The sequence below is a fragment of the Electrona antarctica genome (genome assembly GCF_951216825.1).
Source record: "Electrona antarctica genome assembly, chromosome: 15".
NCBI lineage: Eukaryota > Metazoa > Chordata > Actinopteri > Myctophiformes > Myctophidae > Electrona > Electrona antarctica.
The window spans coordinates 23,995,170-24,021,391 of NC_136796.1; the positions used below are offsets into that span (position 1 = coordinate 23,995,170).

Below are 26,222 nucleotides of genomic sequence, written 5' to 3' on the forward strand. Positions count from 1 at the left end.
ACCTTGGGATACATCACTGAGGATACGTCCCATGAGGTGCATCCATGCGATGGACCTGTCATTTTTTGGTGAATAAAGCCATTTTAGTTGCACTTATCGTGCACCTATCGTTTCAACTCTGTGCTGAATTCCCAGCCGTGAATTGGGCCAGCCGAACCGGTTACCAATGGTCACAGGTGTGATCTGGAAGTTCACATATGACGTTAATTTAAATTCTAGGAAGAATAACCCCACCGTTTTGTAAAGTGGCAGTGGCAGGTTGAAAGTGGTTAATCTCAAATTGCACAGATAGTATAATGTGTCAATTGTTCAAATCTTAAACTTCAATACCCCCCCACCCATCGTATTTTGAAATAGCAAACATTCATACAGTATTGCAGTCTTGCAGTAAATCAAGACCAAGTTTTTCAGTAAACAAAGTCAGACAACATAGGCTTTCATTAACTGTTTCTCAATCTTTAATGTCCTTCCGTAGGAAACAGTCTATTCAGATGAACTAGAAGTGTAACTGTGCATACAGTATGCAAGTGTAGCATAAGAGGGTAGTTAATAATTGTAATATCAGGAGCATAAGAAATAACAACATTAACAAGAATATTGAGAACATGTGTTACTTCTCATAAAAATACAATGTCATGAAATACAAGGACACATTAAGAGAACCAGCCAATTCCAACAGCCTGTTTGAGAATGAGTCTTTTTTTATTGGGCGGAGATTAACCTACATTTAAAAAAGAAATGGAATTGGTGTCCCAGATCACCTTCCTGTTGGCCTAAAAGCTATGTGTTGAACAATAATCCAGTTTCACACCTTTCAGACCTGTTAAATAGCCCATACTGTATATAGCACCTGTGTGTATATAAAGACAACCGCTACTCCAACATAAGCAGCATCGTTTTAAAGGTATATTCAGTGATTTCACTTAATTCAAATATCACTTCTTTTTTTGTTTTGTTGTGATAAATAAAGTTCCTCTCTGTCCCCAGTTAACCCCTGGGGTAAAAAAAACGTAGGTTTCGTTTTTTGGCTAGGTGGCCCAGCCTTCATCCAATCAAGATAGAGAGGGGCCTTCCGCCAATCATCGAGTGGGGGCGGGCCTTGGTGTGTGTGCTGTTGGCCTGTTGCGTGTCCCCCCCACTGTAGTGCGTGCATGTGCACATCTTGGGGGTTTCCAAATCACCCAAATCACTGAATGCTCCTTAAAATGTTCACAGTCTATGCACTAAAGGTGATCCAGGACACAACCAATGAATTGGTACTACTTGTGAATTAATTCCATTCATTTCTATATGGTTTACAGCAGACATACTTCCCTTTTATGACTGGAAAAATGTATTTTCTATCTAGTTTACGTACAGGATATTGTAATACAATAATGCCTCAGATAATAATGTGGATAACATCTGCATACAATTATAATAATGAATGTAGTTATATTTTGTATGAAACATTTCAAAGATAACAAAAACAAACTTGATAACAGTACCTGTCGGACATTTTTGTCACACAATCACCGCTTCCTATTTTAGCCATGCTTCAATACAGTCAGCTTGACTAGAGTTGGAATATAATGGAAAATGGTCTCTTTGAGTAGTAATAATACAAAATAATAAAATGACTACTCTGTTGGTGGTGTCTTTCTTCCTTCACATTCATACAGCACATGAGCACACTCACTTCACTTTCTCTCAAGTTTGTTCACCCATTCGTCTGTTGGTAGAAAAATACATACATGATATATAACAAAAAAGTACAATGACGACAAACTTATAGATGAAGCGCATCAAGTGCTTTCCTTTGACCCGATCCAACCCATTTGACTCCACCCCCTTTCTTTAGCCACTTACGTTTTCCTCGTACTTTAGTCATTCAACACTGTTGGCTCTGTCACAATGTGACTCTTTCAGAGTGATTTATGCTTGGCTGTGTGCCGGAGTCGTGCACTGAAAATAGCTGACCTACAAGCTCACAATGCATCACAGCTTACAGAGCGTCTATTTTCACCGGCGTCTATTGACAGCGGTGCGTAACCAATTATAAACAGCCGCTCTCTTAAATACTCACTCTGATCTCCAGAATCAAGCCACGCAACGTGAATTTTTGCTATGGAAATGAGACGACAGGGTGGGAGATGAGTTGGGGTGGGGGGTGGCGGTGGGGGGGGGTGATTGACAGCACACTTTGAGGAGTTAAGTAAATGCTGTTTGGAAACTCAGCCCTCCATGTGTGTGTTAAACTTGTGTCACCAGGCCCAGTGAAACACATGGTTTAAATTCCAAATTAACCAGTCAGATCTGGTCTACTGTATCTGGTCATTTGTGCACGGCTGCACGCACACACACACACACACACACACACACACACACACACACACACACACGCGAGCACACAGCATTTTCTGCTCTAGATCCAGACCAGATCAGCATCCTGTAAAGCAAATTGATCCCAGTGTGTGTGTGTGTGTGTGTGTGTGTGTGTGTGTGTGTGTGTGTTTGTGTGTGTGTGTGTGTCATATTCTGCAACGCTCATTGTCCTGCTCCCCTCTCCGTTTGTCATGTCTCTTCTCTGGCTGGCTCTTTTTCCACATCCATCATCCATCATCCGGCACACTTCGCCTGTGCCACTGCAAGACATGAGTTTCGTTTTAGTTTTTTCTCACCATGTCCAACTTCCCAGTGTAAATGCAAATTCAGACTAAGATCATCTTCCCTCCATTCACTTACAATGGAACCAAGAGCGATTAGGGCATCTTCCATAGCTTCACCATGCATCCAGTTATCAGATTGTATTTGAAAAAGACTGAATACAGTAACTCCAGGTATAAATAATACAAAAGACACACTGAACATCTGATGGTCCGAAGTGAACCACCTATGAAAAAATTACGAGATGCAGCTGGTCAGATCAGTTACAATTCAATCTCCACTCCACATAAAACAGCAGTGATTGGAGGGAAGTAAATCTTATTCTCAAGATGCCGTCGCGTAAACCGCTAGCGCAGAGAACCCATTATACTGTCGTATTCACAGTGGTCAGAAAGCCTAAACGTATTCCAGATCAGCAGTAGAGCCAGGAATTAAGGAGAAGACTGCCAAATTTAATCCATCTAACAAGTAATTTAATCTGGCATTATTAGTTGAGCCGTGTAGCAATGCACAACTATTGTTACAAGACTGTATGTCACGCTGTCTGCAATTCACCAGAGGGTGCTGCAACAAAACAAAAAAACACAAAATCTAAACTAAACTTGGGCGACACGGCTCAACTATACACACCTCTAGGTTTAGAATGTTAATGTTCTTAAAACAGAGAAAATCTGCAAATGGGCCAAACCCACTTTCCGTTTCCAATGCTTTTAAAGTTTCAAAACTCGCTATAAAGACCCATTCCATTGGCTAAAATCCATTTGACATTGTTGGCATGGCACAAGTGCAACAATTCTACTGAAAGCATCCTTGGCTTCATATTTACAAACACTCAAATTCTTTTCATCAGTCACCTCTCTACTAGTTGGTCTTGATTGTGGGTAAATGCCCAACTGTGTGTTCATTGACAGGTTGACAGTCCAATTCTAACGCTAGCTCAATGCTAGCTATATCTCTACCTACAGTACCTACTCACAGCGAAGGAGAGACGCTATAGGTGCAGCAATGAAGGGAGGGAGTGGAACATAATGCAACCAATGACATTGAATGCAGTTCAATACACTTTGATTGCAAACCTGAAGCCAACAATGGAAGCTGAGTCTTAGGTCAAATGGAGTCTGAATTAATTAGCTAATCTCCATTTTTAATATTCCTGTATCAAAACACTGCCCAAATGACACATTGAAACTGGACAATTATGTATGTTTGCCAGTGAAATGGGCCTTTAGTTTAACTCAAGTGAAATCTTGAATAAGGCAGATCCACTAGCTCCAAGATAAGGCCACTTGATTAAAGGAAGTTCTTGAAGTTCAATCGGAAACAAATTACTTCCTCCTCTACAATTTGTTTTATTTGTTTTATGAAAAAACAAGACTCTGGCGTAGCACTGAATCTGACCCGTCAAAATGTTCGCAGCGTAGTGACTCGCTACAAGACAGGGCGGGCGGGAGGAGGAGGGGGAAAAAGAAAATTCACCCTTATGAGTTCATATGTTCCACCTGTATGGCAGAGGTGGAGACGGTGAGGCATAGGTCCTTGTGGCCCGCTGTCAGGTCCGCCACGCTGACCGGCTTGTACTGGATCTCGTTGGCCGCCACCGTCTTGTACTGGTGCAGGTCGAACGGGCATTGCACCACCTGGCCCTCCGTGGGCTGCTGCTGGTAGCTGCCGGCGTTGTTGGGGTTCTGGTTGTGGTTCAGCTGGTTGGAGAGCTGGCCCGCTACGCCACCGCCGCCTCGTCCTCTTCCCCGGCCGCGCCCGCGGCCCCGCCCCCGACCTCCTCCCAGGTCTCCCGGGTTCAGGCCATGGGCCTGCTGGGCAGCCATGGCCGCCGCCACCGTCAGAGGGTCCGGGTTGTGTTTCCGCATGTGCTTCATCAGATACGTCTCCTGTAGGAGGGACGAAACAAAGGGGATGATGAACTAGGGAAGAAATAGATTAAAGTATTTTAACCACATGAACCCTAGCGTCCCTATTCCAGGGGTGAACAGTAAAAATATTTAATCAGTTACTTTCAGCGAGAGACATACGTTGACATATACACTAGGCTTAAGTTTGTCCCTGGCTGTGAATGTGTTTGAAGTGGGCAGGTCTTTCTTTTGGCAGTGACCGGTTTGACTGACAAAGCCTACCGAGGTATAGGATCGGTTGCAGAGGCCACAGGAATACAGCTTGGCATGTTTGACCGTGTGAGTGGTTAGGTGCACTTCCAGGCTGGCAGCGTCCGTGTAACCACGGTTACAGTTGTGGCACTTGTACGGCTTGTCTTTGTTGTGAGCCCGGCGGTGAGACTTTGAGGGGAAGAGAGAAAGAGAGAGAGACAGACAGACAGACAGACAGACAGAGAGAGAGACAGGAGAGATGTCAGAGCTTCCCTGATGTGATGTCCAATGCAGATCAGCTGTATTTTAAGAATTTAAGAATGGAACATGTGACATCTGCTTTAAAAAATGTTGACATGCTAATTCAATAAAGATCCCCCCATCTAAAATATAGCTAGGCAGGCACCTGTAGGTTAGACAGCTGAGTGAAGGCCTTCTCACAGCCTGGGTGGACACACTTATACGGCCGGTCACCGGTGTGGATTCTACAGAAACCATGCATAAACACACACGCACGCACGATCGCACGCACGCACGCACGCACGCACGCACGCACGCACGCGCACACACACACACACAATATAAAATCACCTATGAAATTAGCTTGATTACATCATTTTTGCTTTCTTTAATTCATTGTGTCATGTGAAAAGAGTTGTGTGTCCAAAAAAAGTGGATTCTATATCTATGTATGGCAGAGTTCCTACAAAGCCAAGAGGAAAAACATGTATTTACTATTTCATATATTTTGCATGTCTGATACGCAAGTTTGTTAAATGGAGGATGTTAACACAGCATGCCATAAAGACGGACAAGCATAGCTAAAATCTAGAATGACACAGATGCTTTCCAGGTTTTAATGGGTTAATGTAAAGGGCTAAAGTGCCCCTCCATTGAATTATACCTCCTGTTTTCCCCTCCAATTTTCTCACTAATCTTCGTATGGGGTTGAAACTTGAAATCAACAGCCATCGTAACAAACCACTAGCAGGTTGATTCTCATGGTTATTTCAAAGTGCCTGGGAGCGACATGGTTGCTATATGACAATTCATCCTTCTATCTTGCTTTTGTATGCCAAGATAGAAGGCACACTTTTGGGGTATTTCAACTCTGACAACAGACATGTTTATATTTCTTTATCCATTCCTCCATCCACCCATTATCCACCCACTCATGTGTATTATCCCTTGTTTATCCTGGCCTGCTGTAAAAAAGGCTTCAAAGATGGTTTCTGCCTACTTGTTAATTAAGTATTACCAAGCTACCGGCATGACTGTTCTTGCATCCACAGTGCAAACAGAACAGGGCTGCATTTAGAAGCTATAACAAACTAAACTACATCTCTCTGGGTCCGGGCGAAGCCAAGTCGCCTACCGTGTGTGCTGCTGCAGGTGACTGAGTTGCCTGAATGTTTTCTGGCAGTAGGAGCAGGTGTACGGCTTGGCCCCGCTGTGGACGCGGATGTGCTGGGACAGGTAGCTGGAGTTGGCAAACGACTTGGAGCAGTGGGGGCACTTGTGGGGCTTGGACTCAGTATGGTTTCTAACAAGGGATAGGGGGATAAGGGGATGGAGAGAGATAAACAGAGAGAGAAAGAAAACAAGAACCATAAGTTGAGATAACTTAAATAAAGGGGCTGATACATCATGTCTTAGTGACTTAGTCTGACAGTGTGCCCTTTGTGCTGCGTCTGAGTTGTGATAACACAGAACAAAAACATACAGCAAGCACCGTCACCCTTCTCTTTCTCTCTCTCTTTCTCTCGCAGTCGCTATCTTCGCCTAGCATGCCCTAGTTTATGTGCAGTCTGTGTCGGCTGCAGCCAGATTGAAATGTAAATTGAGGCAAGTTGCAGGCTAGTGAAGTGTGTACATCTGTCACTTCAAACTTAATGGGCCTACAGATGTACAGGGTGTGGCGATAAGGGCAATTACCGTAAACACGTAACAAGGGGAAGCCAAGTACAGCAACAGAATGGTGAAAGGGCATCAAATGGGGATGGGGAGTGAAGTGGGCTGGTGGACCCGAGACAGTTTTCTGAAAGAAACCTACCGTATGTTCCAATATATCAGTGGTGCTCAAAACCTTTTCATGTCAAGGACCCCAAAATGATATGTATTTGGATCCCCATTTCAAAATGTTTTGTTCCAGGGACCCCCCCCAGAAGCAAAGATTTGAGTAAAAAATTCAAAGATTTGCACACATCTTCACAAAAAATAAATCAAATAAAATGAACAAATGGCTTATCCATAAGCTTGTAGTGCAGCACAAAGTGACGCAATATGAGCTTGTATATCTGCTATTTTTGAATAGGTAAAATAGTGTAAATAAGTGTAATAAGTGTAAAATAATGGTTAAAGTGGTTTCCCAGTTTTCATGGTTTAACGGAAATGTCACAACTTAAGTTCTAGCCCTACGACGCTCATCACAGTTTTGTCCAAAAGTGCCAACGAGAAAGACGCTGAACCACTAACCGATCATGCATTTTAACTTAAGTTACTCAGTCTGGGTCACATCTTTAGACTGAAATGCAAATGTATGATTGACCACTTGCCGTAAAATAAGTGGTGAATTTGCTACAATGTGATCACACAAAAACAGTAACAATGATATATTCACAGTTTCTTTTCCAGTGTTAATGGGTCACACTGGAAAGGGTAGCATGCCATGACGGTTGGCTTAACCACATCTAGACAGTTTGGGCATAGTGCTTGACCAAGGATACCAAAACAGGGCAGATGTGTGCCTTGAACCCGGGTACAGTTCCAACTTTCCACCCTCATGCACGCACGCACGCACGCACGCACGCACGCACGCACGCACGCACGCAGCCCAGCTCCAGTTACCGTGTGTGCTGCTGCAGGTGACTGAGCTGCCTGAATGTTTTCTGGCAGTAGGAGCAGGTGTACGGCTTGGCCCCGCTGTGGATGCGGATGTGCTGGGACAGGTAGCTGGAGTTGGCAAACGACTTGGAGCAGTGGGGGCACTTGTGGGGCTTGGCCTCCGTGTGCGACTTGGCGTGGATCTGCATGTCTGACTTGCTGAAGAACGTCACGGCGCACATCCTGCATCTTTGGAAGGAAGGAAGAATGGGAGAAAGACATATGGAATGATTTCTTTTGAGTAATTGCCTGGCTGGGTTGATTGCATAGGAGGATGTTTTGTGTGTGTGTGTGTGTGTGTGTGTGTGTGTGTGTGTGTGTGTGTGTGTGTGTGTGTGTGTGTGTGTGTGTGTGTGTGTGTGTGTGTGTAATTGTGGCAATTTGTACTAAACGGGTACAAAGCGGGATACTCCTGAAAGGTTTAGAAGCCAATGAAGGTGGATTATGAGAAATCAAACAAACGCGTCTTGATCACTTGACTATGGAGAGCATGTGTACCGATTTGCGTGAAATTTGGATAAAATCTGAAGGAGTAATATTAGAAAATGTGTTTTACATATGTCGGCCTCCTGGTGGCGCTATAAAGAGCAGATGTGAAAAATTCCAGGCAAAGGTTTTTCCTTGGCCTCTAGGGAGTTGGCATACAAAGTTATCCACAGATCCGTGCAGTTAGCGCCACCATGAGGCTGAGTTGAAAATGCTCACGTGGCATTTCTTCCTCGGCCTAGTGGAAATGTGCGTGCACAATTTCACGGAAATCACACGATGTGTCCATGATTTGCAGCATTTTGTTTGAAACTGAGCACTCCTGAAAACTTTGGAAGCCAATCTTAGCCAATCATGATGGAGTCTGAGAAATCTGAAAGACACTTTATGTAGTTGTGTTCAACGTAGATTCAGGAGTGGACACCACCCACTGCTCAACCCAAATCACTCCCATCCCTATCTCCTCGTCAAGTTCACCCGCGTCTCCACGGCAGCGCAGCCAATCACGCAACATTCCCCACAGCATAAATACACACCTCATATCTTACTTACCTGTTTGATACCGCCTCGCGCTGTCAGATCTCTCGAAACCATACCAAATCGTTTGATACGGCTCCGTGCCACCAAACTGTCAGGTAAAGCTCCTCGTTCTTTCTTTTTTTTTTTTTTTTCCCTCCTCCTCTCATTCACGTTACGTTCGCCTCGATCCATACTGTCAGCACTGCTGTTATATACGGTTTATAAAGCTAATACAGCAGTGCAAGTGAGTTCACGTTACATTAGAGCACAAATTTAATCCGCGCGTTTTGTCCGCCGCTACCATGTCCGACGAATTCGAGCTCTACGCCTCGGGAGACGAGGAATGGTACGGCTCGCCACGCTCCGAGACAGCGTCGGCAGTCCCGGCAACAAGCGCCTCCGTCCGACCCGGTTCTAGCGCAGTCCAGGCTTCAGAACCGCTTTCTCCAGCACAGCCACGGGAGCCGCCATCCAGCCTTCCCGAGGCCGACAAACAACTCCGACCGTCCACCTCTCGCCACGGCGCTTCCGCGATCGGCGGATCACAGGGGCGCCCGTCTTCTTCAACAGGCCGACCGTCCATATCCGAGTGGACGGTCTTCCGCCTGCAGCAGACACTCGCGGCAAACAGAGTCCCGTTCCTCCGAACGGACCGCAAGGCCGATCTATTCGAGGCATACGTGGCTCACCTCCACCAGCCCCCAGCCACCGTCGGGGCCACGCCCACCCGGGCTTCTCACACCGGCTCCGCCTCCAGTCCCCTGGAGGCTCCTTCCCACCACCCCTCCCTCCCTCCTCTCCCTTCCCCCTCCTCCCGGCGCCGAGCGCCCCCTTCCCCGCACTCCCCGGATCGGCACTCCGTGTCGTATCCACACTCGGAGCAGCGCTTCGCGCCCTCCGCCCCTTCCCCCTACCACCCTCCTCCCCCCTCCCCCTCTCCCCGGCGCCACGCGCCCCCCACCCCGTCTCCCCCCCCCCAACCGCACGGACAGCACCGAGTGCGTCCCTCCCCTCTCCCCACCCCGTCTCCCCCCCCCCAACCGCACGGACAGCACCGAGTGCGTCCCTCCTCTCTCCCCACCCCGTCTTCCCCCCCCCAACCGCACGGACAGCACCGAGTGCGTCCCTCCCCCCCCCCCTCCCTCCCTCCTCTCCCTTCCCCCTCCTCCCGGCGCCGAGCGCCCCCTTCCCCGCACTCCCCGGATCGGCACTCCGTGTCGTATCCACACTCGGAGCAGCGCTTCGCGCCCTCCGCCCCTTCCCCCTCCCACCCTCCTCTCCCTTCCCCCTCTTCCCGGCGCCGAGCGCCCCCCACTCTGTCTTCCCCCCCCCAACCGCACGGACAGCACCGAGTGCTTCCCACCCCCAATCCAACCCAGGCCCACGGCCAGCCCCAGGCTCACGAGCAGCCTCCCCCCCCCAATCGGCACCACGTGCACCCCCATTCGTCCCCATCCCAGGCCCACGGCCATCCCCAGGCTCACGAGCAGCCTCCCCCCCCCAACCGGCACCACGTGCACCCCCAATCGTCCCCATCCCAGGCCCACGGCCATCCCCAGGCTCACGAGCAGCCTCCCCCCCCCAATCGGCACCACGTGCACCGCCATTCGTCCCCATCCCAGGCCCACGGCCATCCCCAGGCTCACGAGCAGCCTCCCCCCCCCAACCGGCACCACGTGCACCCCCAATCGTCCCCATCCCAGGCCCACGGCCATCCCCAGGCTCACGAGCAGCCTCCCCCCCCCAATCGGCACCACGTGCACCCCCATTCGTCCCCATCCCAGGCCCACGGCCATCCCCAGGCTCACGAGCAGCCTCCCCCCCCCCAATCGGCACCACGTGCACCCCCATTCGTCCCCATCCCAGGCCCACGGCCATCCCCAGGCTCACGAGCAGCCTTCCCCCCCCAACCGGCACCACGTGCACCCCCAATCGTCCCCCTCCCAGGCTCAGCACCTCATGCCCCCCCCGCCTCCACCCGACCGGCGCACCGCAGCCCACCGCTCGACCCGGGGCTACGCACCACCCAGAGGTCGCGGAGCCAGGGGCCGCGCATCCAGCCGGCGCCGTCCCGCTCCCGAACCACCCCAGTCCCCCCCCCCAAACCAACGCTCCAGGACGTCCCGTCGTCACGCACATCCACCCCCCTCCCCGGATGACGAGTGGCCCCTAACCTCTCCCCCCCCCCACCGCACGGTCAGCATCACCCACCGTGCGCAGGCCCCCCCCGCTCCCGCAGAGCAGTTTTCCCACGCTCCCGCAGAGCTCTCGTCCCACGCTCCCGCCGAGCCTTTCCCCCAGGCTCCCGCAGAGCACCCCCCTCAGGCCACCTCATTTCCCCCCCACCAGTCCGCTCCTCCCACCGCCCACCTCCCCGAACCGGCTCAGCTCTTCTCCATGCTGTCTGCCCTCTATTCCCAGCCACAACTCGCACGCACGTCCGCCCAGTATCCCCTCCCCACCCTTTTCCCCACATTTCAGGGACCCGGCACCTTCAGCCATTTTTCTCCCTCAGCCCCCTCCAACTCCCTGGCCACCGTCACCCCAGCCGTTCCCCCCCTGTCAGAAGCGACCCGCCCTTCCCCAGTCACCGCTTCCCTCCGCCAGCAAATCCTCAACGGTGCGTACATCGACCTGGCCGAACTGATCCAGCCCTCCATATCCGACCCCCTCCGCAATAGGGAAATAACCACCCCCTTCGGCCTCCTAGCCGAGCTTCGCCAGTCCCTCCCCTCCCGTTCCCGAGATCTCACCCCCTCAGAGTTCGCTTACACATTCTCCCTACTCAGGGACGTGATATGTGTAGTTTACCCCGGCCGTCGGGCCGAACTGGACCAGTACCTGGTCCTGGTGCTGGACCTGGCCATTCGGTTCGGCGGCACGGGGTTCTACAACTACCACATCCAATTCGCAACCCAGGCGGCGGCTCGCGTGCAGCAGCTCAACCTCGGCACATACTGGGGGGTCCTGGACTACGAGCTTTATTGCAGGGTGTTCGCGGCCAGGGCCTCCCTCTCATGTGACCTGTGCGGAGCTCCGTCCCACCCGTCCGCCGCTTGCACCACGGCCGTCCAGAGGGCCTCCAACAAGGCACCCAACAAGACCCTCCACAAGAGAGTAGAGGCCCCCGCCAACACCTCCAGCCACATCCCAGCTCTGTTCTCCCGCACCGGTTCGGCAGCCCCACCCCCCCCCTCAATTCCCAAGCCTGCACGTTCCTCCGATCCCGCCCGCACCTCCAATGCCCAAGACAGCAGAGGGAGGCCCCTCTTATACCAGTCAGGGCGACAGATATGTAACAATTTCAACGGATCTATCTGCGTCGCCGCCAACTGCCGTTACCTACACACCTGTTCGTTCTGCGGGGGACCTCACTCACGCACCACCTGCCCGCACAACCCCACCCCTTCATGGTTAGTCAGCCTCCTCAAAACACCAATCATCATCCCAGCCCTCGCCACCGCCCTCCGCAACCACCCCGACCGGCCGTTCGTCAACTTCCTAATTAACGGTTTCACGCACGGTTTCCACCCCGGCTTAATCGTCACCCCCACCACCTCCCACACCTGCAACAACCTCCAGTCCGCCATCAACGACCCCGACTCCGTCGACAGGCTAATCGCCAAGGAGGTGGAGGAGGGGTTCATGATGGGGCCCCTGGACTCGCCTCCCTTCCCCGTGTACCGCATCAACCCCATCGGCGTGGCCACTAGGAAGTATTCGGGGAAGAAGCGCCTCATCCTGGACCTCTCCTCCCCTCACAACACTCACGTCCCCAGCATCAACAGCACCATCCCCAGCCACGACTTCTCCATGTCATATCACACCGTCAGCAACGCCATAACCCTCATTCACCTCGCCGGTCACGGGGCACAGTTGTCAAAAGCGGACATTACAAATGCCTTCAAAGTACTGCCCCTACACCCCGACTTCTGGGCTTTCTTCGGAGTGCTCTGGAAGGGCTCCTACTATTTTGCCGTCAGGCTCGCGTTCGGATGCAAAAGCAGCCCAAAGTTATTCGACTCCCTTTCCAGAGCACTCTGTTGGATCCTCCTGAACAACCACCACATTCCCCACCTGATTCATCTCCTCGATGACTTCCTGATCGTCGAGCCCCCCTCCACCCCCCCAGCACACGGCATTTCCACACTCAGACAAGTATTCACAGAACTCGGCGTCCCTCTTTCCGAGGAGAAAACCATCGGCCCGTCCACCACCCTCGAGTTCCTAGGCATCACGCTGGACACAGTCGCCTTCAAGGCTTCCCTCCCCTTAGATAAGCTGAACCGGATCACCCTCCTCCTGCACAACTACCTCCTGGCCCCTTCCTGCACCAAACGGCAACTCCTAGCCCTGCTCGGTCACCTCAACTTCGCCATGCGCATTATACCCCAAGGCCGTCCCTTCATTTCCCACCTCCTTTCCACCGCCAACTCCGTCCCCAAACTGCACGACACAGTCCCCATCGACCACTCCTGTCACACCGACCTTCGCCTCTGGCTTCACCTCCTCTCGCACTGGAACGGCATCACGTTCTTTTACGACACACTCACTTCCAACCCCGACGACATCCAACTATACACCGACGCGGCCCCCTCACTCGGGTTCGGCGCCTACCACCAAGGTCGGTGGTTCGCGTCCGCCTGGTCACCCGAATTCCTCGCGTTCACCCCCCCCACCACTCACCCCTCCTCTGCACTCCACGAATTATATCCCATAGTGGTGGCTGCGCTCATTTGGGGTCACGAGTGGGCACAGAAGTCCATCCTCATTCACACCGACAACCAGGCAACCGTACACATCATCAATAAAGGCCGCTCCGACTCCCCCGAAATCATGCCCTTCCTTCGCCGTCTCACCTGGACCTCCGTCACGCACCAATTCATCATCCGCGCCGCCCACGTCCCCGGGCACGCCAACCTAATCTCTGATTCCCTCTCCCGTCTTTCCTTTCAGAGGTTTCGTCAGCTGGCTCCAGGAGCAGACCTTCATCCAGCACCCATTCCTCCATTTTCCGAGACCATCTTCCTCTGAACCCCCAGCTACACCACCTCATCACGCAATCCCGTCATCACGCCCTCAACGGCTTCTCCCCCCGGACGCTCTCTAGCTACCTCACCGCCTGGAACACCTTCAAGAGGTTTCACGCGCACACCGGCATCCCATTCCCCTCGTCCGACGTCACCACCCTCGCCGCGTTCCTCACCCACGGCCACTCCAGCCTCCGTCTCCGCACCTCCACCCTGCACGTCTATCTCAGCGGCATCAACTTCTTCTTCCGTCTACTAGACGGATCTCCAAACCCGGCCACCTCTCATCCCCACCTCTCCATGCTGCTCCGCGGCCTACAGCGCCAGGAGATACCAGTCCCGCCTCGCCGCCATCCTCTGACGTCAGACCTACTCCTCCTCTGCCTACAAACTCTCCGCGCCGGCTACCTCACCCCTCAGATCTCCTCCACGCTGGAGTGCATGTTCCTGCTCGCCTTCTTCGCCTTCCTGCGGTGTTCAGAATTCACGTCCTCTTCATCCCGGTACGACCCCTCACTCCACCCGAGCCTGTCCGACATCACATTCCATTCCTCCGAAACCCTCACCTTCACGCTCAAACGGAGCAAGACGGACCAGCTAGGGCGTTCTTCCTCCATCCACCTTTTCAAGACGAACTCACCTCTCAGTCCCTACGAACCCCTCCTCCGCCACGTCACCACGAGACGATCCTACCACGCCAACCCTCAAGACCCCCTATTCATCACCGAGTCCGGCTCCGTCGCCACCCGGTTCTGGTTCCACCATCACCTCCGACAGGTTCTCTCCCTCTCCGGTCTCCCCCCTCACCTTTACTCCGGCCACTCCTTCCGCATCGGCGCCGCCTCCTCCGCATCCAGTCGAGGCCTCTCCGACCACCTCATCCGCGTCCTGGGAAGATGGTCCTCCCAGGCATACCACACATACATCCGGTCCAACCTCCACGACGTACGCAACGCCCATCTCCAGCTAGGCAGACCGTAACGGCCACACTCCGCCTAGCCCGTCCGCCCAGGAAGGGGGTCCCCTCCTCCGCGGTCCTTCCCGAGGTTTCTCCCTCACTCCCCTCGAGGGAGTTTTTCCTCGCCCGACCGAGGGTCCAAGGACGGGAGGCTCCACGCGCCGGTCGCTAGAGACCTTCTCCATCCTCCGGCCGCCCCACGGTTCGTATCAGACTTTTTGGGGGCAGCGTCCGAGCAGAGGCGACCGACCGCTCCCGGGTGAGCAGGTCGGCCGTCAAGCTCTCGAGACTACATCCCCATCCTCAGTCTCGCCCTCCCCAGGGCTCCTCATCATTACACCCACATCTCATTTGTGCAAATAAATACTACTAATCTTGAACAGTGGTGTGGTTTCTTACTAGTGAAATGTAGTTGTGTTCAACGTAGATTCAGGAGTGGACACCACCCACTGCTCAACCCAAATCACTCCCATCCCTATCTCCTCGTCAAGTTCACCCGCGTCTCCACGGCAGCGCAGCCAATCACGCAACATTCCCCACAGCATAAATACACACCTCATATCTTACTTACCTGTTTGATACCGCCTCGCGCTGTCAGATTTCCCCCCCCTCCTCCCCAACTAACCCCCTCCATCCTAAGCATTGCCCCGCTAACACTTCTCTCTCTCTCCTTCTCCTAGGAGCCCCCGGGGGGGCAGCGTCCGAGCAGAGGCGACCGACCGCTCCCGGGTGAGCAGGTCGGCCGTCAAGCTCTCGAGACTACATCCCCATCCTCAGTCTCGCCCTCCCCAGGGCTCCTCATCATTACACCCACATCTCATTTGTGCAAATAAATACTACTAATCTTGAACAGTGGTGTGGTTTCTTACTAGTGAATCGTTGAATGGCTCTAGAGAGACTGTGTACCAATTTGCGTGATGTTTGGACAAAATCTGTAGGTGTACTGTCCAAAAACTTGTTTTGCACAAAGCGGCCTCCTGGTGGCGCTATAACAGGCCGTTCTGGAAATTCTGGGGCAGAGGTTTATCGTTGGCATCCAGGGAGTGTGTGTGCAAAATTTGACATCGACCGGGTTAACGGTGCCGGAGATTAGCTGTTCACAGACCATGGGGTCCATGGTTAGCCTAAGGAGGTGGGTGGTTTGTCAATTGTCTTAGGAGAGCCGAGGTCTCCTGGATCAATTCGCTTTGCCAGTTTGCATATTCAGTCTATAGAGAATCAGTGGATACAGTGCTACATTGATGGCACAATAACACTCCTTGGTGGAGGTCTGTGCTCTAATAAGCACAATGTTCTAGTTTTTATTGTTTTTAACTGGATATAGTTTGATGATTCAACATGAGCTCATTCACTGGCCTCACTGACTGCACTGTTCAGTGCCCTCTATAGCTGAGTCCACATTGTGTGTGACACTTTAAAGGGACATGCCTATAAAATGTTCATCAATGACTTGTACATAAAACTGTCTATACAGTATAAAAGGACATAATGCACGTGACACACTTAGAAGGTCACAGTCAATCCAGTCCTGTCGGCTACCTGTAGGATTTGGGGCCATCTTTGTTGGTGTGTTCATCCTCGTCATTGGACAGGTCATATGGGTCAGCAATGTGGTGCTGTTAAAACAGCAGAATCAAGTGTTAATAATGAGCAGTCATTTTTAACTGTCTGTTTAACATCAAAATATAGTTGGGCTAAATTGAAGAAGAAAGGAGAACATACACTCACCCCTATTTGTCCCCCGGCAGCCAGGTGTGCCAATATTAACGCATCACTTCCTGGTGGCAAAACTCCGCTCAGTCCCCCTAGTCTGCCCATCACCTGTTTCCTCTTTCTGCCTCGTTTCCCTGGCATTGGCATGCCTGGGGGAAAGGCAGCAATGTTGTCTTTCTTGTCTGAAACATGGATGGCGATGGGGGATAGGAGAGGAATGTGGATGAGATGGAATGAGAGGAAGAACCAAGGAGAGGATGGTTTTGTATATTGGAGCGGGTGGAAGAGAGGGAGAGACAGGTAGTAACAGCAGGCATTAGAAACTGTACAAACTTGACGTGTGTGTGTGTGTGTGTGTGTGTGTGTGTGTGTGTGTGTGTGTGTGTGTGTGTGTGTGTGTGTGTGTGTGTGTGTGTGTGCGTGCGTGCGTGCGTGCGTGCGTGCGTGCGTGCGAGCGTGCGTGCGTGCGTGCGTGCGTGCGTGCGTGCGTGCGTGAGTGAGTGACACGTGTGGTGTGCGATAGGACAATGCCAAACATTCATGTCGTTGGAAAACATCCTGTCGGAAACGGAAGGAGAGTTATGTCACCACGAAACCTGAGATTTTGCACACCAAAAATCAGAAAAACAACTCCATCCCTGTTTGTGTGACAGTCAAGGGGTTGGTTATAGTAGGTATGTTATGTCTATGTACAGTATGTTGCACACACATGTGTGCAGTATTATGCGTGTCTTAAGTACCAGGTCTTATTACTTAACTTAAGACCTGGAGGCGTGATCAATGCCATTTGGCTATTCTGAGTGGCAAAACAGCATTGACCACGCCTCCAGGTCTTAAGTTAAGTCATAAGACCTGGTACTTAAGACACGCATAATACTGCCCATGATGTGTCTTATTGATTTACACTGGGGAAAAAAGCAGGCGAAATCCATCAAGACTCGTCTGGGTGTACAGACGGGAAAGTGGGAGTTGAAGGGTCAGTAGAAGGTGGACTGGACATTAAAAGCAAAGAATGAATGACAGGGACGGAGGGGGGTGTGTCTCAAGTTGTTTTCACTTCAGGGCTGGCTTCAATTAATTTTCAATTCAGTAGATTTAGGATGTGGTCTTTTAACTTGTACTGAGTTACTAAGTAAAAAACCTAGTCGTCATTTAACCTTCCGATTCTCCTCAAGTACTGTCAAGGTGATGTGGACACGGTGCTCAACCCCTGAACTGTTTCAGTGAACCTGTTCAGCGTCCGCTAGCTGAAGACCACGGCTGTAATAGCCTAGGCATGTGAATGCAAACTACGTGGGGAAGGACGTTGTTAAAAAAGTGTCTACATGCTCAGCAGAATCCCCGCTTGGAGGGATTCAAACAATACTGTACATGAACCTTAACCTGCAGAACTATTGTTCTTTACATGGCTTAGTAGCTGGCAAAACAAGAAAACTCATCTTTACTCAATTACAGACAAATTAGCAACCTGCACCTTTAGTTCCATTTTAAACCTACGCAAGGAATTGAAAATTGAATTGAAAAGCCAATTGTGCCTGACCCTGTTTGTTTGTTTTTTACCTGTGCTTGAATGGGAGTGGACTGCGGACAAAATCATGGTGGTGGCGGTGTGGGGTCCAGCTACAAATGATTGCGTGGAGGCGCCGGGGACCAGCGTGCCCTGGGGTGTGGTGATGACTAACCCCGCTGAGAGGAAGAGAGACACTGTGACCTGAGCCCAATATACATTTTACATTTCATTCATCAGACCCTGTGGTTCATGTTTCATCTGCAGCCATTATGAGAGAGTGAGCTTTAATCTGGACATTCCTGCTAAACCTTTACAGTGCACTGCAGTGGGGAGGGGAGACAAGAAAGGAGGGGCAGACAGAGGGTGGGGGTGAGGTGGTGGGGCGTATGAAGCACAGGTTGACTGAGCCAACAGGCATTATTAGGGATGCCCCATGCATTTTTAAGCTTGTGTTAAATCTGTCTAACCTAACGCCTAATAGGCCTATCTCACAGCCCGCTTTCCACGCCCACTTCCGGTAAATAGTGGTGTCTTTAACATTAGCATTTACACGTTTTTTTCTCTGGAGAATCTAAGTACATTTTCTAATGTAAAAATGTGACAGACCAATATTATTATGAAGCAAACAAGATGGTAAATCAGCTCGAACAGATAGAACAAACCTTACCTTGAGAAAACAAAAGTTGTAGGGCCCTATTATGCATGTCTTAAGTACCAGGTCTTATTACTTAACTTAAGACCTGGAGGCGTGATCAATGCCATTTGGCTATTCTGAGTGGCCAAACAGCATTGACCACGCCTCCAGGTCTTAAGTTAAGTCATAAGACCTGGTACTTAAGACACGCATAATAGGGCCCGTAGACTTCTTAAATTACCTTTGTTAACATGTAGCGTCTATGGAGTGACGTCACGCTATCACCACTAACCCCGAAAGGGGGCGTATTAAGGGGGGCGGGGAAATTCTGTGAGATAGGCTTATTCACGCCAACTAGCGACGACTACACTGCACACAGCACTGCAGCTGCAAATTGAAAGCGAGAAAATATGGCAGACATAGAGAAAATATTCTGTCCCTGGTGGGTGACATGGGGCTAAGGGGGCTATGACTGATACCGTTAAAGTTGAGGTTTTCCCAACTTTGAAGCATGTTGATTCCATGGAAAAGTGTTAAGACGTTCGTCTCCATAGAGGGCATGGAAAGGTTTTGCGACAATTCTCTCCATAGACTTTGCATTGAAACTCGATGCTCAATCAGAAGTTTCAGAACGTGCCAGCATTTTGACACTGCTGTATAAAATAGACGATTTTCCACTCACACTTTAGTAGTACATTTACTACCACTACTACTTAGTTAGTAGTAGTGGTGTGTAGTAGGACAATGCAAGTAGTAGGACAAGTAGTAATAGTGTAAAGTAAAGCATTGTTGTTACAGATCTGCCATATTTATTTACATTTTTGTAAATAATTTGTGACCGTGGGAGTCTCCAGACCCACCAGTTAATGCATCCTGGCTTTTACAATTATGATAGTCCTACTCAGTAAGCATTAAAGGTTTGCTGTGCCAAGGAGTAGCTTGTCCTGTAAACACACACCTTTGCATGCTGTATATATGATCTTATCTAGAGTGACCAGGAATAGCCTGTGTGATGTTTTGGCATCGATGGGCTTTCCTTCCCTGTCATCATGGTTAAGTGACTTAGTTTGAAGGGACACTCATTGCAATCTGGAGTGACTTTGTGCAACGGTAATTGTCAAATTGTCTATTTAGCTATCTATCCATGATAGATGCAACAAATTTCCATAAAAATAGATGCAACAAATTCGCACTTGTATGCCATCGGTAACACTTGGAGCACATAAGGCTGCAATTTTACTCAATGACACTGAACAGTTAATCTATGGCATGGTTTCCTCAGACAATTTGATGGTAACGCCATGTAACTAAATAAAGTTACGCTGAATGCGACTGGCAAATGAAAGGTTGCCATACCAGACAAATAACTTGGATAGGATCCTAGGTTCCTAGGACTGAAGTTACAATTGCCCATTAATGAAAAGAAAATGGAAACAAAACTATTTCCTACACGACCATACTGCACATGTGCCATATCACAAAAGAATGTCTAAACACAAGGATAAGATTATGAACAAAAGATCAGGACAATATACTAAAAAGACAGGCAGATCACTCACACGCACGCACGCACGCACGCGCACACACGCACACACACACACACCTGCAGTCATGATTCCTGTGGAGGAGACGGGCACCATGGTGATGTTCTGGGAGACGTGGGACTGGTGGAGGTGCGCCCCGACTGCACTCAGGGGAACTCCCCCTCCGCCTGTGCCCCCTTCCTGCTTGGGGACCACCCGCACCCCTGCCCCCATCATGTCCATGGAGAGCACTGCAGTCTGGTAGTGGGAGGAGGAGGAAGAGGAGGAGGAGGAGGGGTGAGGGAAAGATGGATGAGGGCCTCCCTTCTCAGGACCAAGCTGCTCCTTCATCTTGTTCAGGAACATGGCGTTTTCGATCTAAACGGGGCGTGTGAGGATTTTGTGGGGAAGGAGTGGGTGGTGAATGAAGGATGGGAATCAGGAAAGATATGAGAAGGTATGGGGGGGGGGGGTGAAAAGATGAGAGGAGAAGAGGGGAGGGGGACAAGGGAGCTGTTAGATGGCTGAGAGACAACATTGTTTTCGTAGAGCATCAAAGTCAAACTAGAAAATAGTCACGTGTGTGTGCTTTAGCCAACTTCACCAGTCGATGCGAGCGTTATTCGTTAGTGTTATCAACGACATTATTATGCTGAGTCAAGTCTCTCACTGGTGTTATGCAATCAAATATTCAGTACCATTATGACTGAGTCAACTCAAACTGGCAGTACTCGCCTGCGGGGCATGTCATCACCCAAGCACTTTATACTGCACCACTACACCATGTGTATGTCATGACAATGCCAACAATAAGTTTGTCTCTCTACCTGTCCTTGTACAGTGGGGACGGGAGACCAAAAGTAGGACGAGTAGGATTCATCCATTATTTCTGTAATTAAAAAGCAACACACTTAGCAAAACACCCGTCCTCACTTCCTTCGCCTCCTGCCTCCTCCTCGAGGCTCTCGTGTTGCTTTACTTCTTGTGTAGTATTTTCCTTCAGCTCAAACGAGACCATGCACAGCTTGCGTTTCAAATCATCTTGGTTTGTTTCCTCTCTGCACATCCTCTCCTCTGTGATGACTGATTTTAAGTTGTAACACATAAAGTTCTGACTGCTTTCAACAGTGGGGAAAACTGTGGGAAATTAACACCAGCCACTAACCAAATATATACTGTAGGCACACTTTTCACTGGTGAGTTTCTTACTTATTTTACCTTTGGCAGGTGACCAACCATAATCTTTGGGCCCCTTTCAATTAAAAATAATTTGGTTGGTACAAATGCTAATGTAGGAGTCACATTGGCTGGTGGTAGGGCTTTGAAATTAAGCAACTAGTCGACTATTCAACTAGTCGACTAGTAAATCCACTAGTTGACTAGTTGATATGAAAAAGAAGAATATATATATATATTTTTTTTTTTATTATTATTATTTTTTTTCCCCCCGTTTTTGTAGGCCTCAATATCATCTAGAAGATTATAGTTATAGTTACCAATGTATACAGTTTTTAAATGTACAACTATTATTTATTATTTTTAAAGAATAAATACGTTTTTTTTCTAGTAAACTAGGCAACTAGTCAACTAGTAAAAATCCCTAGAAGTGAAAGCCCTAGCTGGTGGACACCAAATTGTTTCCCGACTGGGCTCTTGCTCTTTGAGGGAATATATGAGTACCACAGACGAAAAACAGTCTAAGTCCAAATTTCAGACTGACCCCTCCACGAAAAGGCCTTGTTGTCCTGAACCCTTATCTATCGTTTATATATTATGGATCAATAGTGTGGACTTAGACTGTTATTCGTCTGTGGTACTCATATCTTCCCTAAAAACTCTTGGAAAAAAACAAACAACAACAAAACAAGCAACAAATGTACAGAAAGGAGGACATTAAAGGAATCAAGCAAAGATTTTTAATCCTTGGAGGGAAGAATGTCAAAGAACTAATTTTCAGAACAGTGCTGAGAAAACACTAATGGTACTCATGTGGTAATCGTAATCATGTAGGCTTTCTGCTTTGTTGCTAGCCCATTAACACCTGAGGCCGATTCTACAAACAAACATATCATATCATGTCAAGGACCCCCATCTCAAAATATTTTGTTCGAAGGACACCATAAGCCAAGATTTTAGTTAAAAATGTTTGCTTTTAAAAATACAATATTCAGGCCTGGGCCGTGGCTCAGCGGTCCAGGCACCTTGGCTGGTAATCCAGTCTGGCAGTGTGCCGCGGGTTCGACTCCCGATCCCGACAGCCCTCACTGCATCTCTCTCCCCATTTCCTGTCAGCCTACTGTCTATCCCTCCATAAAAACAATATATAAAATAAAGGCGAAAGCCACACAAAAAAATATATATATATATATATATATATAATATTCAAAGATTTCTACACATTTTCACGATTTAAAAAAAATAGCAAATCTACAAGCTCGGTTTTAATGGGTTAAATAGCCCCATGCATGTCTCTTATGCTGTTACCATACAGGACAGGTTATCTGTCAAATTGCACTCTAAGGACGTGTCAATTACAGCACATTTGTGTCTAAATTGAAGATGACAAATACAGTATAGAGGCCGGGTATGCGCGTGACATCATTCCCGTAAGTTATGCTGGAAAGCCTACGGAGTGGCAAAAAACTACTTGCTGGCCTTGACAGCCATACATCCAAAAAAAAAAGTCCTATCTGATTGCATTAACTGACGTTAAACGACAGTAAACTCACTTCTCCACTCACCATATACCCTATACAGTATATGGTTTGTGTTTGTGCTTTAATTATTATTATTATTTTTTGCTGAGTCTGCTGAAAGTAACACTAACCCAAGTTGTTTTTATGAACATATTCCAACACATGACATAGGCCTACTGATACATTGATTTAACACACATCTGTGTGTCATGTGAATTTGTGATGAAAATGGCACATGCATGCTTTTTGTGATATGGTTTGCTGGAAACAACACTGCCTAGTGCGTAGTGCCTACACTTTTCTGAAAGCCTGCTGTCTCAATCCATCTCCCAGTGAGACAAGAGAGAATTGAGACAGTTGTATTATACTGTAAACGTGTGGTTGTGTAATGTGTAGTGGTGGAGGTTTCAGTTTCATTGTTTTTCATTTGACATACTGCATTTTTTCATGCAATAGGTCACCAGGTGTTGTGTTGTTGTTGTTTTCCTTCACATAGCCTACTGTATGCATGTGAAGATACTGTAGTGATTGTCAAGCACAGCCATATATTGCTCACATAAAAAGCATGCATGCAAAATGCAATTGCACAGTAGGCCTACTGCGGTTAAAAGGGGGAGAATGGACTTGAAAGATGACATTTTAAACTCAAATCTACAGTACTATACAGACAACATTGAGCAGAGCAATGCATCTGGCATGCATGCTATGATTTCATTTTCCATGTCTTCTCCTTCTGCAGCCTGTAAGTAATAAGTAATACACAATGGTTGTGTGTGGAGTGGTGGTCATAAAATACACTTCTCATCAGTTGGAATGGCTGACAATTCTGCGTCAAACATGTGAGGATGAGGGAGTTATTTCTGTATGTCTCATACTGAACGCCATTTTGATGGGGAGCACAGCTGTAGCAGGGCTAGCTGGCTGTACAGTAAAAAAGATCCTGCGTTCAATTTATCCATTTTAACTCTGAGAGTGTAACAAATGTAACCAAATGCCATTTGGTTACATTTATTACACTCGCAGTGTAAAATGAGTATAGGCTATATATATCAGCTGATCGCCGCACCGGGGATGTAAACAAACATGGGGCTATATATCCTTCTCCTAAAACAACAACTGTGCTAACTTGCCCTCCATTTAATTTTGCAGCTTTTGTTCGCTTTAGCTTCGCTACAAAAGCGAGGCCTGCAGTTAACGTTAGTGCAGCTATAGTAATAACCATGGACGTCCCTTCCCTGCTGTTGTTACTAAATAATAACTGCGCCCCTCCATCTCTCCATCCACCGTCCGTCCATCTCTCCCTCCGTGACAAAATAAAAAAAGAGAAAAAAAAAGTGTGGAATAAAAAAAAAACCAAACAGAAGAGAAGGGAAACAAGACGCTAGACTGCATGCAGACTTCCGGCGGCGGAGAGAGAGAGAGACGGCGGGGATAAGCAAGCAGCAGCAGCTCACACACACTTACACACACTTCTAATTCTCACACACACATATACACACACATACAAATGAAATAACACACCGCTCACTACTAAACAACTCGGTGTTAATATTACCGGTTGGCGAGGAGTCCCGGGACCGTCCACGGACCGGGGACAGTTCGCAAACTTTGTCCGAATCCGCGATCCGCCCCCCCGGCCGAACCCTCTCTCAGATGTTTTTTTTTCTCTTTTTTTCTTTTCTTTTTTTTCTTCTTTTTTTTCTCCCCCCTCTCTCTCTCTCTTGTGGGTCTGCTCGATTCCTCCGCTGTACCCTTCCGGTTTATTAATATCCGGTCTGCTCCTCAGCGCGGGGTTCTGTAATCGTTCTGTATAGTGACTAGACACAGACTATGCACAGAACAGTACGGACTTTAGTCTTGGAAAAATATATAAGTGTGTGTGTGTGTGTGTGTGTGTGTGTGTGTGTGTGTGTGTGTGTGTGTGTGTGTGTGCATAGATAATGTGCAAATTACTCGAATATACAGTATATCTTTATGTCTGGACTCAGTATTTCACATTCACACCTAGGGGTCTTGGACAGTCAGTGACAGAAAGCTTACATTTTTAACACAACGCTCTACATTTTCTTTTACACATGACAACCCAAATTGATGCGGTTAGAGTGGTCAAGTGTGTTCGTTGTTGCCTGTCAATCAATCATCTTTCATCTATCTTTTAGTGCTTAATGTCAGGACTCAGGAGGATATCGGGTGGCAATACTCAGACAGTGGTTCCCAAACCTTTTCATGTCAAGGACCCCCAAAATGACACTCATTAGCTTGCGGACCCCCATGGGAAAATACATGCCAAAGACCCCCATAAGGACCCCCAGTTTGACATGCAACAGGCTACGGACCTCCATTTAATGGCATTTCTACCTCTAAGACCCCAATTTATATTGTAATATCAATGTTAATTTAACTCAGAGAGTGTACTGTACAAATGGAAACAAATGGACCCGTCCATTTGGTTCCATTTGTATCACTCAAGAGTTACAGACCCATAAGGGTCCATTTGGTTCCTATTACCTAACTATCATTTAGCTGGGGACCCCCTGGAACTCCCCCACTTTGGGAACCACTGCTCTAAGAAAAACAAGAATGAGACACAGTCGTATTTGAAACAGGACATCTAACTATAAATGCACCAAGTCTCTCTCTCTGTGTGTGTGTGTGTGTGTGTGTGTGTGTGTGTGTGTGTGTGTGTGTGTGTGTGTGTGTGTGTGTGTGTTTGTGTGTGTGCGTGCGTGTGTAATCCACGTAACTGGAGAACCATTCGCCCCACCAACTTCAGCCTCCATATTTGGGCATGCCGGACAAAGAAGTCCATATATGGGCATAAAAGGGACAGACATAATATCTGGGTGGGGCATACATTTCCAACTTGCATCGTTCCAAGTAGGCCAGTGCCCAACGGGCACCGCTGTAGAAGCTCCAACGGGCACCGCTCTAGTATAAACAATTTGCACTCAGATTATCAGATATTTCTTGTCAAGTTTGTAAAAGTTTGTCAAAATGACAATAGTTATGTTTAGAAGTCTATAGAAGCTTAAAGGAGCAATTCACCCATTTTCAACCTTATATCATCTTCATAATTGGTCCTCCTCACTAATGCTCATTAAGGGTACCATTTCTGCTTTATAACAGAGTTACTGCATTGGTATTTCACAAATGCCAATGCTCCTTTACAGAAGCAAACAGGTAGGCAATAATGTTTTCGTGCAAACAGAGCCAAGAACGGGTGACAACAGAGGTGATCCTACATTTGTATGTACTTTATTTTCACACATTTCAAATAAAACAAACTTATATAAGTGCACATAATTTAAAATATAAAACACCACCGCCAAATTTGACTAGTCCTCAAAAGCACATACAGTACTTTGACAGATTACTTTTAACTACACAAAAAAGACAGTTTTTGTTGTTAAATACCAATTAGTTAATAGTTCATTACTTAGTAGTGACTTGTGGTTAGTGTTACATGAAACAGATTCACTGTATCCTAGCATTTTTCAGTAGTCTATGTGTAATTTATTTAAA

At 48.4% G+C, this 26,222-nt stretch overlaps 1 protein-coding gene across 5 annotated transcripts; it reads right to left on the reverse strand.

The window, feature by feature from the left end:
* Positions 1-446: 446 nt before the first annotated feature.
* Positions 447-24,374, reverse strand: znf384a (zinc finger protein 384 a). 5 transcript variants are annotated; one of them, XM_079522337.1, is made up of 12 exons: positions 24,256-24,374; positions 20,832-20,893; positions 20,085-20,382; positions 17,898-18,023; positions 16,353-16,486; positions 16,164-16,240; positions 7,596-7,820; positions 6,124-6,291; positions 5,155-5,233; positions 4,779-4,937; positions 4,146-4,535; positions 447-2,624 (listed from the first exon to the last, which is right to left on the reverse strand). In XM_079522337.1, the coding sequence occupies exons 2-12, from the start codon at positions 20,886-20,888 to the stop codon at positions 2,592-2,594; spliced, it is 1,746 nt and encodes a 581-aa protein (XP_079378463.1). In that variant the 5' UTR covers positions 20,889-20,893; positions 24,256-24,374; the 3' UTR covers positions 447-2,591. The 5 variants fall into 5 exon arrangements, with proteins under 5 accessions (XP_079378463.1, XP_079378460.1, XP_079378461.1 ...); XM_079522334.1 differs by having other exon boundaries at positions 16,353-16,519; XM_079522335.1 differs by having other exon boundaries at positions 4,123-4,535; positions 16,353-16,519.
* Between the last annotated feature and the right edge of the window lie 1,848 nt (positions 24,375-26,222).